This window comes from Mobula hypostoma, chromosome 1, assembly GCF_963921235.1.
Source record: "Mobula hypostoma chromosome 1, sMobHyp1.1, whole genome shotgun sequence".
Taxonomy (NCBI): Eukaryota; Metazoa; Chordata; class Chondrichthyes; order Myliobatiformes; family Myliobatidae; genus Mobula; species Mobula hypostoma.
Window position 1 is genome coordinate 70,210,481 of NC_086097.1, and position 12,190 is coordinate 70,222,670.

Here is a 12,190-nt window from a genome sequence, read left to right on the forward strand (position 1 = left end):
TCTGGAGCTCAACCGAGAAACTGCCAGTAGAACTTAGCCTGTAACATTAGGTCCTGCAGGAATTCCAACTTGCTGACATTTGTCAGTCACAAATGCCAACACTGACTGTGTTAAGTACTGGAATTTCCCATATAGTACTGGCTAAATGAACATTTTCATTAATCTTTGGATAGTGTGACTAGCTGCTTAGAAGCAGCCATGCAATGATAAAGAGGGGAACAAATTTGAAAGAACTTAAAAAGAAACTTAAAAGAACATTAAGTTTGGAAATATTATCATTCCAAATAAAAAAAAATAGATTGTTTTGCTGAATGGTGAGTTTCTTGCCAGAAAAGAACTCTTGATTTGGATCTTCATCCCTCTTTTGGAATGTGACAAATATGTTCCATAGGAAACAGCAGGGCTGCAACTTCAGAGTGGCCATGCAAATAATTGAGAGGCATAGAATTCCAGGAAAACATGTTGCAATCTGGTATAAATCATGATCCCATTGTTTCTTTTGGAACAAATAAAATCAATAAAGATACTGTAGCAAGCTATCATGTCCAGAACATTATGAATTGTTTATTATTATACTACTTTTCCTCTATCTTAAGTACTGAACCATCAAGGCAATCCAATTACATTTAGTAATAAATAATCTCCATAATATTTTATAGGCTTGTCTGTAAACACTAATTCTGCAAAATACAGACCTGTGAATCTAATGTTTTTTCAGTCAATACTCACCTTACTGCAGATGTAAGTTTTGCAGTGTTATCAGAAAGCATGCTAATAGCACCATCGTCCTCTCCCTCTAACCCCTGCGGAGAAAAATTACAAATATGATCAGCAATGAACTACAAAGTTACATATTTTGCAGCATAAATTTCAACCATTAAAAAAAGACAGAAGCTCAGGAAATAGTATGTTCAGCCTCCAATGAAGAACTCTCAAAATGAGCATACTTTTAATAATACTGTAGATTTAAGAATGTAGAGCAAATAGCTGAATTTTCAGCTGATTTTCCAAAGCTAAAGTAAAACTCAAATATGCTGTTGTTCACCCTCATCTTTTATCTTAAGCATAACATTTTATGTATATAAGACAGTTGTCTCTTGGAATTAACTGACACCTCCTGCCTCTCAAAAAACTCCAATCTAACTACAATTCTTCTGTATTTGAGGAATTTCCTCTGCTATCTGCACTCTTTGTCAATATATTTTACCTAATCATCTTCCACAAACCCATTTGTATTACACTAAGAGGCAGAGTGCAGAATACCCCAATATGCAGAACTGATTTATCACTATTTATTTTAATTTTAGCTTTGTTTTTTTCCATCATTCCCTCAAGCTCATACATCCTTTGTTCATGATGATAAAGATGTAATATTTAACTGTTCATCCTATTTCTAATACAGTTTTCCTATTATTCTCTAATATCAATGGCTGTGTATTTTGAATTTTGGTCTTCTGTTCCTCTATTATAGTTTTGAATGCTGCGTATATACTGAAGTTGTACAGATCATTTCAAATTTTAATTATTAATTGATCACTTCACTCTATTGTCTCATTGCTTACCATGATACTCTTTAAGTGTTTGACTTCATCCTCTTGTGCTCTGTAAGAATCTAGTTCTTGTTGGACTGATTCAGCTACTTCTGGAAAGGGACTAAATAAGAAAAGATCAGGGATTCACAGTACAATCATAGTTAAGAATATCTGTTAGATACCCAAGATCTCAATTCAATGAAAAGTATCTTGATCAGCAGGCAATTGCACTGCTTCCCAAAATATGAACATACTTGTTTGCTAAAGGGTACAAATATCAAATGTTTTCCCACAAGGATAGCAAACGCCCAGTTTATTCCTAAATTTATCAAAGATGAGGAACAACGTAGCGAAGACAGTAACTAGGAGGTTGGTGGGGTTCTGAACCCCCTGCTTGAAATAGTGGTAGTGGTAAGATACACACTATAGATTAAAAGCACTTGATATGCCTTAACCTGCACCATAAACCAAGAGACGTGATGTGGGATTAGAACAGACATTAGTCTCTTAGCAAACAAGAATTTCACAGATTGGATCAGCTGCTTGTGTTAATTGACTTTTTCAAAATAAATCAAGAACATAAAGGTGAAGTTGTGGGTTTCAAACCCCAATGTATCTGTTAATTTCTCCTTAAAGATACGATTACACAAGTAGATTCAGATTAGCTTATTGTCAAATAAGCTGGGGTGCATGAAGTTTATTGCTCACATGAAGCTTACAATGCAAAGAGTGTACGTGAAAATAATTAATACAACAATAAGTATAGTGCTGAGCACAAAAACAATAGAAGGCTTATAGTAGTGTAAAGTGAGGTTGAGCCAGAGGAAATACTAAAATTACAAAACGAAATACTAAAGTACTTCTTCATGAAAAAAAAACAAGAAAACACAATCCTGAAATGTATTACCTGCCTTTGTGCCTTTGCCAAAAATTATCAGTGGCTGTTAAGTCATAAGTTTTTTTGGTTTTTTTCTTTGGTCTTGCCCCTGCAGAAGAATTTTCTACTCCTGGAGTCTCTTCCAAGTTTACTCTATTCAGATGAAAGTCCTGCAAAAAACAAATTTATCTTGATGACATACACTCAGTGGCCACTTTATTAGCTACACTTGGTCATTAATTCAAATATCTAATCAGCCAATCATGTGAAGACAACTCTATGCATAAAAGCATGAAGGCATGGTCAACAGGTTCAGTTGTTCACACCAAACATATGAATGGGGAAGAAATGTGATCTAAGTGACTTTAACCATGGAATGAATGTTAATGCCAGATGGGGTGGTTTGAGTTTCAGAAACTACTGATCTCGTGGGATTTTCATGCCTACGAATGATGTGAAAAACAGGAGGTACAGGAAGTACCTAATAAGGTGGTCATTGAATGCATCTTCATAGTAGTTAGTATTCATTACTGTTATTGAATGAACTAGTATCACTAGCATTCCATTAGGGAAAGTGATTACATGATGGTATTTTATATTAAGAGTAAAAATGACATTTTAATTTGAAACCCCGATATTAAATATATACAAAGTACTTATTCGAGTTACTGTGAGGCAAGAAATCAAAAATACTGCAGATGGTAAAGAGTAAAAACAAAAATGTTTGGTGAGGCTCCAATGAACTATGGCAGATTGGAAAAATATGTTAAGTGGTATGACAGCAGACAGGCAAAGAATTAATACACAGTTTGCAACAAATACTTATCCCTTTAAAACACAAAAGAAAAAATGAGCCCAAAGTAATTAAGTGACCATAATTTTAGTTAAATGGAAAAGGCTGCTAAATGTCACCAAAGAGTAAGGCCGAGAATTTCAAAATTTGGAAATTGTTCCCAAAGTAACACCAAGTAATTAGAAAGTAAGAGAAAAGTAAGAGAAAATAAGAGAAAACAAACAGTAAAATCCTTAATACATGTACATACAAGGAACATTAGCAAAAATTAATACGAATGTTTACAGAGTAAGTAAATTTATAATCAAGGAATAAAGAGACTGTACAGAAATGAGAACAGATGTGAAAAAATTACAGGTCCAGAGAGAATAAGGATATGAAATCAACAGAGTAATAAAAAATTGGAAAAGAAAATCAGCAAAATTGAAACTGTAAATTTTTAGGACCTTATGATCTGTACCCCACCACATAAAATACGTTTCCAGGATTCCAAAACTGTTTCCACAGGAAGATAGTAAATGTTATAGGAGGATGAAAATAAAAAGTGAACTGCACACCATTTTGTCTTACGGAGTTATAGAGTCATAGAAAAGTACAGCACAGAAACAGGCCCTTCAGCCCAACTAGTCCATGCTGAGCCATTCAAACTGCCTACTCCCATCGGCTTGCACCGGGACCATAGCCCTCCATACCCCTATCATCCACATACCTATCCAAGCTTCTCTTAAATGTTGAAATCAAGTTTGCATGAACCATTTGCGCTGGTGACTTGTTCCACACTCTCACGGCCCACTGAGTGAAAAAGTTTCCCCTCATGTTCCCCTTCAACTTTTCACATTTTACTCTCAACCCATGACCTCTAGAGGTTGGGAAAATATTACAACTCATTACTAACAGTGCTTACGTCCCAAAGAGGAAGAAATATTCTAAAGGAAAGATGTCACAACCATGGCTAACAAGAGAAGTCAAAGCCAACATAAAAAAATCAAAGAGTTGGCATATAATAGAGCAAAAAATAGAGGGAAGTTAGAGGATGGGGAAGCTTTTAAAAACCAACAGAAGGCAACTAAAAGATTATTAAGGTAAAGATGGAACAGGAAAGTAAGCTAGCCAATACTATTAAAGAGGATACCAAAAGTTTCTTCAGATACAAAAAGTGTAAAAGAGAGGCAGAGTGGATATCAGACCACTGGAAAACAATGTTGGAGTGGTAGTAATAGAGGTCAGCAAAATGGCGGATGAATTGAATAAATATTTTGCATCAGTTTTCACTGTGGAAGACACTAGCAGTATGATGAGAGCTCCAGGTGTCAGGGGGCATGAAGTGAGTGAAGTTACCAAAACTAGATAGAAGGTTCTTTGGAAAATGAAAGGTCTAAAGGTAGACAAGTCACCTGGACCAGATGGCGTATACCCCACAGTCTGGAAGAGGTGGCTAGAGATTGTGGATGCAGTAGAGATGATCTTTCAAGAATCACAAGATTCTGAAATGGTTCTAGAAGACTGAAAAATTACAAATGTCAGTCCACTCTTCAAGAAGGGAGATTATTAAGGATAAATTCTCAGGGTACTTACAGGCACATGATAAAATAGGCTGTAGTCAGCATGGTTTCCTCAAGGGAAAATCTTACCTAACAAATCTGTTGGAAGTCTGAAGAAATAACAAGCAGGATAGACTAAGGAGAATCGCTTGATATTGTGTACTTGAATTTTCAGAAGGCCTTGGGTAAGGTGCCACACATGAGGCTGCTTAACAAGCTTCGAGCCCATGGTATTACCAGATTCTAGCATTGTTTAAACAGTGGATGATTGGCAGCAAAGAGTGGGAATGGAAGGAGCCTTTTCTGGCTGGCTGCCAGTGATTAGTGGTGTTGCACAGGGGTCTGTGGTGGGATCGATTGTTTTAACGTTATATGCCAATGATTTGGATGATGGAATTGATGGCTTTGAGGCAAAGTTTGCAGACAATTTGAAGGTGGAGGGGCAGGTTTAGATATTATTAGACAGATTAGGAGAATGGGTGAAGAAGAAGTGGCAGATGGAATACAGTGTTGGGAAGTGTATGGTCATGCACTTTGGTAGAATAAATGCAAGTGTTGAAAATTTTCTAATTGTAGAGAAAACACAAAAAAACTAAGATGCAAAGGGACTTGGGAGTCGTTGTGCAGGACTCCCTAAAGGTTAGTTTGCAGGTTGAGTCTGTGGTGAGGAAGGCAAATGCAATGTTAGCATTCATTTCAAGAGGACTAAAATATAAAAGCAAGGATATAATGTTGAAACTTTATAAAGCACTGGTGAGGCCTCAGTGTATTACGAGCAGGTTTGGGCCCTTTATCTCAGAAAGGATGTGCTGAAACTGGACAGGGTTCAAAGGAGATTCACAAAAATGATTCCAGGATTGAAAAGCTTATCATATGACAAGTATTTGATAGCTCTGGGCCAGTATTCACTGGAATTCAGAAGAATGAGAGGTGACCTCATTGAAACCAATTGAATATTGAAAGGCTTTGATAAGAGTGGATGTGGACAGGATGTTTCCTCTGGTGGACAGTCTAAGACCAGAGGACTCAGCCTCAGAATAGAGGGGCATTCTTTTAGAATGGAGATAAAGAGGAATTTTTTTGGCTAGAGAGTGGTGAATCTGTGGAATTGAGCATGGATTTATAAAAAGGAAATGTTTGATGAATCACTTCAGTTATTTGAAATTGTAACTAAAACATATAGGGGGAACTATGGATACACTGTATTTGACTTTCAAAGACCTTTGATAAGGTGCAATTAAATAAAATTAGTACGTATAAGTTTGTGGTCATATACAGGCAAAGGGAAAGGATTAGCATATGACAGGTAATAGAATAAGAATACACCAGTTATTTTCAGGTTGAATAGCTGAAAGAGATGGGGTTCAGCAGGGATCAGTGCCAGGGCCCAACTGTTAATAATCAGTTTACTGATGTGAATACGGCGGCCAAATGTAATAAATCCAAACTTGTCGATGAAACACAGCAAGATCTACAAATGTTCATACATTTGGATATTAAGAAAATCAAAAGTTATAAGTTGTGAGAAAAGTACTGGAAATACTCAGCAGGCTAGGCAGCATTTATGAAGAATTAACACTTCAGGCCAATGATTCTTCACCAAAGCTGAGAATATGAGAAACAGATGTGTTTTAAGTTACAGAAAGAACAAAGAGAATGTCCATAATAGGGAAGAGAACAAGATTAACTAGGTGATACAATAAAAGTTCAAAGTAAAATGATCAAAGTGCATATACAACTTGAGATTCATTTTCTTATGGGCATACTCAGTAAATCCATAGTAATAACAACCGTAACAGAATTAATGACAGACTGTACCAACTTGGTCGTTCAACTGGTGTGCAAAAGAAAACAAACTGTGCAAATACAAAAAGAAAGAAATAATAATAATAAATAAATAAGCAACACTGAGAACATGAGATGAAGAGTCCCTGAAATGTTATTTAGTATACAAATGAGGGGAGATCATGAGAACAGAAGACAAATTGCTGGAACAATGAGACGCAGAATAAAGCTGTTGCCAGAAATCTGAAAAAATATCTTTCAATACCTAGCAGTCAGGCGGCTTATGGGGACAGAGAAAATGAATTAAAGTTGCAGAGACATGATCTTATACCTGAACCATCAGTGCCAGTATATCTGAAAATGCTGAATTTAGTATCAACCGCAGGGCTGTTCAATGCTGAGATGGAAGATGAAAACTCTTTGAGTTTTGTTGGAAAGCTGAAGAAAGGAATCAAAGTGGAAATGGAGTGGACAATAAAAATGAATGTCAACTAGAAGCTCGGGGTCAATCTTGCATTGCTATTGTAGATATGGGTTCCATAGTAACCATGCTGAAGTAAAAGATCGGCCATGACCATGAACTTATTAATCAGTGGAGAAGGATGAGGGACCTCATGACCTACTCCTGCTTTCTTTTTCATGTTCTTATCCTTTAAATCCACTAATGTGATTCAGTACATTTTATTTGAAAAAGGATCTAGTGTTCTAGTTATGTGTACATTTTATTTGTAATAAAATTTGGAAAAGTCAAGTACTTAATGTGTAAATAGGCAAGCAAAATTTGAAATTACATTTGGGAACTTTAAAGAAGAGGTTCAGATTTTGCTTCGTGACTAAATACTCTGCAGCCTTTTTTAATCCTGCACATACCAAGCAGTGATGCAAACAGTCATGATGCTCTCCACTTACATCTATATAAATTTGCTAGTCTTTGTGCAATTCATGAGGGAAACAGGATAGCACAATTCTAGAAATGCTTTCTATTGAAATTGGTTTATTGCAGAACAGACAGCTTGGAGGAGAAATCTATTACTTGCCACAAAAAAAACATGATTCATAAGAATCCATCTTTTCAGATTTGTCTTAACAGCTCTAATGAAGTCAGTTGCAAGAATACAGAATTCTCACAGAACAGAGGAACTCCAACCACTATGGACAGATCAGGCATGTGAACTTGGATAGGATGGCAAAGCCTGCAAGACACATTTTTATTGCTGCCACTGTCACTTGACAAAGTAGCCCATGAAATGCCATGTAACTTAGTGGAGAAAAACAGCTAAAAGATTTGCATCATCTATGAATTAGAACTGAAATCCAGTTCAAACCAATGATGCCAAAAATGAGTTATTCTGGTAAAATTTTGTAAGCTTATGTCTGCAAAATTTGTCTTCAATTTCTAATGAAGAACTATATCATAAATTGAAAAACTTGACATACTATAAACATATGGCTAATGAAAAGGAATAATTTTGTGCATTTTGTAGCAGATAATGCCTGGAAGAGATCACTTATTTTTTTATTTGAACTAATCAGTCGAGAGTCTAAATCAACTGCATTGGGATATAAACTGTATACAGCTGCTGAATCAAATTCCTTTCCTGTGGCAAAACTATATGCCAATAAATTGAAGACCTGGTGCAAAATTCCTTACAGCTCCATTGAAAAGCTTCCTATTCTCTTGCTATGTGTGTGCATTGCTACTTTAAACTGATTAGTAGTTAGTGCTGAACGTAGGGAAGTACTTTGCTGTGATTTTGCATGCAACAGACAGTTTGACAGCAGTTAGCACCATTTGTTTAATCAAAAGACAGAGGTTTCATCCCATAAGTTTGAGTTGGATTTGAGTTTCAATTACTTAGAACTTAAATATTTAGTCTGAACTTAAAAAAAAGTACATAGTAATCGTTGAATACATAAAACACAGAACAGGAGAGATCAACAGATTCTTGCAGAGTATTGCTCATTAGTCCAAGTCTTAGAAGTCCCTTAGTGAAGCTGTGTGAACTTCAGTAACAGTAGAGATTCTGCAGATGCTGGAAATCCAGAACAAAACACTCAAAATGCAGGAGGAGCTCAGCAGATCAGGCAGCATCTATGAAAGGAATAAACAGTTGATGCTTCAAGCCAAAACCCTGATGTTGCCTGACCTGCTCAGTTCCTGAAGCATTTCTTGTGTGTTGCTGTTCATTTTCACTATCAACTAACTTCAGGTTTTTCAGACCAAAATTGCTAGCCTGAGGCAAACCTCTTTTGCTGCTGGGTAAAATCACATCAGTCCAATTCTTTGCACTCATATGAATCAGAGGTCAAAAATCCATGTTATATCATGGGAAGATGTGATAAAATGTTTAATAAATAAGGTAATGCGATATAGTACCAGAAAATGTAATGTTTTTTATGTCAATGAACTTTCTGAAGTGGCATCAAGGAGTTGCAAAAGCAATTGCAGGAGGTCCTACATTACCTTTACAAAGCAACTTGGGCTTAAGAGGAAATGCACCTTTGCAATGCTATCTGGATGTTGCAAAGAAATGGTGCAGTAGTCAACAACCAATCTGGACAACTAGTCTATCGTAGATTAGAGCCAAGCCTAGATGAAACAATCTGCAGAAGCACCTCAGAAGGCTGAGCTGCATCTTTGGAAGGAAAGGAAATGCAAACATTTTATATTCAAAACCCTGCACTTCACTGAGTTCCTCCAGAAGATTGTTTGCTGCTTTAGGTTCCAGCATCTGCAGTATCTTGTGTCTCCTAGAGGGAGTTAGTTAGTCTAAACCAGTGCAAGTCATCTCCTTAAACAAACTACCTGCAATATGTGGCTTAGCAATGTAGCACAACCTTTAAAACAGACACATATATGAACTGAGTTTTGAAGTTACAACTCTTCATCAATGTGGCTCACAAATGAGAAGGCAAGTAATGCTGAAGCTGAGCAATCCACATAGTTTTTAAAAGGGTGAAATTCTAATTGGATTAACAGAATGAAAAAGGTGTCTTTATTCTGTGTGCACCCAAGAACAACTTCTAAGGTAGCAAAGCCACGCACTTTGGCACAGAGCTCTTCACAGACAACAGAATAAGAATATCAGTTGGCAACATTAATAGAGCTACTCTTAACTTGCAAAATCAAATTCAAAATTATATAAATTTATTTCGAGAATGCAGTCACATTTTTTAATTCAAATACTCAAGTGACAAATGCCAATGTTCAGTTCAGTGGGAACTATCAATTAATCTACAGCATTGAATAACACACGATTTATGTTTACTAGCTGTAAAAGAAAGCGCAAGTTGATTTTGGAAAATTAAATGCTTGAAATGCAATGCCCTCAAAAGGGAAAATATTATTAATGTTGGCTAGGTAAATGCATTTAAAATCTTATGTATCCTATAGCTAATGCCTATCGTTTTTCTTCTTAATACTTCAATACTTCCAATCACAGATTTCATCGTTATTTCATTCAAAATAAAGTTCTGGAATAGTTAAGAGTGTAAATATAACTAGGCAGAAGCAGACAAAGAATACATAGCCATGAAATTCAGAGATGCCTAATGGGAATCATTAGTTAAGTTGTAATGACAGCCTCTATACCTTCTTACATTGGTTAGCCATTTGTACAAGTTTCTGACTACGTATGTGGCAAAATCTGTATCTATAGATTCTCTTTCATGTAGATCCCAAAACACTTCCCAGCCAATGAGTTAACTGTCAATTTCATTCAACTGGAAAATGTTACCCAATCTTTGCAAAATAATATCCCAGAATCAACTGTAACAGAAAAAAAATTGGACAGGTGAAGCCAATGGCATTGATTGAGGGATAAATATTGAGCAGAACACCATGGGAGCTCCTGTAATCTTGCTTGAAAAGTGCAGAAGGATATTACATCCATCAAAATGACAAACTTAGTTAATATCTTATTTAAAAGATTATCACCCATAATGCAACATTATCTAAGCAAATTTAAAGTGCCAGGTTAGATAATGTGTTGGAGGTTAAGTAGAATAGATAAACAAGAGAAAATCTGCAGATGCTGGAAATCCAAGCAAGACAGACAAAATACTGGAGGAACTCAGGAGGCCAGGCAGCATCTATGGAAGAGAGTATAGTCAACGTACCAGACCAAGATTCTTCACCAGGAATAGATAACTCACATTTCAAAATTTCTGAGCATTTATGGAATGCTAGGGAAGTAGTATCTACAGTGCAATAGGCAGAAATGTTGATTATTTACTGAAATCATAAACAGCCACAACCAAAACAACTTTTATTAATTAGAGTCACAGAATGGCTAAAAGACCCTTGCACCATACTAGGGTTTTGTTTCCTAACCATACAGATGTTACTGTTCATGAGGCAATAAATAATATGTTTGAGGAATGTATGAAAGGAATGCCATATTTCATAATTGCAAGGAAAATAGTAATATTTATGTGCCCTGATTAAGACCTGCAATTTTATTTATATGACCATTAACTTTCTGCACCAAAAGAAGCAATTCATTGTTCTTACTAAAGAATAATGTTTATTTTTCTTACTCAACACCTGTGGAAACATTAATTAATCTACATAATCTTATAATGTCAAAAATAACCCCATAACTATATTGTATAGATGTTGCTAATAAATGCATATTGAATGATAGCCATCTTAACAAAACAGATAAACAAGATTCCTCAGGATGTCACAAAGTATTTTATAGGGAATGAATCATTTTCTGGAGCACGTGCCTTTGTTACACAGAATAACGTAAAACAAAATTCACATGCTAATGGTGGAGATACGAAAAAATGTTTAATTTTGTAAATAGATTGGTAAAAGGAAAAGTCTGAACTCTCTAAGGTAACAAACACTCTTATGTTTCAAGCTTTTCATTGTCCAAAGACTTGTTTAATTCTGTTACTAAGTCTCCAGAAAAAAGCAGAAGAATAAAAGAATATACACATGGTACAAAAAGGACAAAAAAAGCTGACTACTTAAGCTCAAGAGTCCATCACTGACAGCTATGGTACAGTTAGAATGAAGTAATGATAAAATAAGGTAGCAAGTTCTTACTAAGCTGAAAAACCTACTAAAGGAACGGAAGAATATCAACCATCGATGGTGTGACAAAAGACCAAGTTATCAGAAGATTGATGCCGATAAGGAAGATAAGAGAGAGACAATGGGGAAACATTTAAAATGCTAATATGGGAGACGAGAGAGATTAACGAAAAGAGACACAGTTCCGAGTATTGTCAGACCGGTTGCTTTGAACCTGAACTGTTTGAAGTTTGATGGACAGGCAATACCCCAGCAGGGGGATAAAAGGAACAGGTTCGCTAAGGCAAGACACACCACGACACCACGAGGTAATGAGGTAATGAGACCCTGGAAGTGCGGTGCCCCCCCCCCCCCAAGTTGGTGTGAGTTTTGGAGGTCTGGTCGCGGGACTGCCCGTAGACGCACAGGGTGAAAAGGTACGATCAGCGGGAACCTGGTGTGTGTGCCCGCCCTTGCCTGGGTGCCTGGTTCACCGCAGAAGAACGATCGTATCCGGAACAGAGGGGTACAGTTGGTGACCTCAGAAGACATTACAAAGGGCTCGCCCGAAAGCTAACTGCGAGGAATATCAAAGGTCTGTTTGAATCCGATTTGAATATCATCATTCGCTCTCTCTCT

The 12,190-nt window shown here is 36.4% G+C and overlaps 1 protein-coding gene across 1 annotated transcript in view; it reads right to left on the reverse strand.

The window, feature by feature from the left end:
* scfd1 (sec1 family domain containing 1) overlaps nucleotides 1-12,190 on the reverse strand; it is a 159,407-nt gene that overhangs the window by 106,955 nt on the left and 40,262 nt on the right. Inside the window, exons 11-13 of the mRNA XM_063050484.1 lie at nucleotides 2,440-2,579; nucleotides 1,563-1,653; nucleotides 730-803 (exon numbers count right to left, since the gene is read on the reverse strand). Coding sequence (XP_062906554.1) covers nucleotides 730-803; nucleotides 1,563-1,653; nucleotides 2,440-2,579 — 305 coding nt within the window. The remainder of the gene's footprint in view (nucleotides 1-729; nucleotides 804-1,562; nucleotides 1,654-2,439; nucleotides 2,580-12,190) is intronic.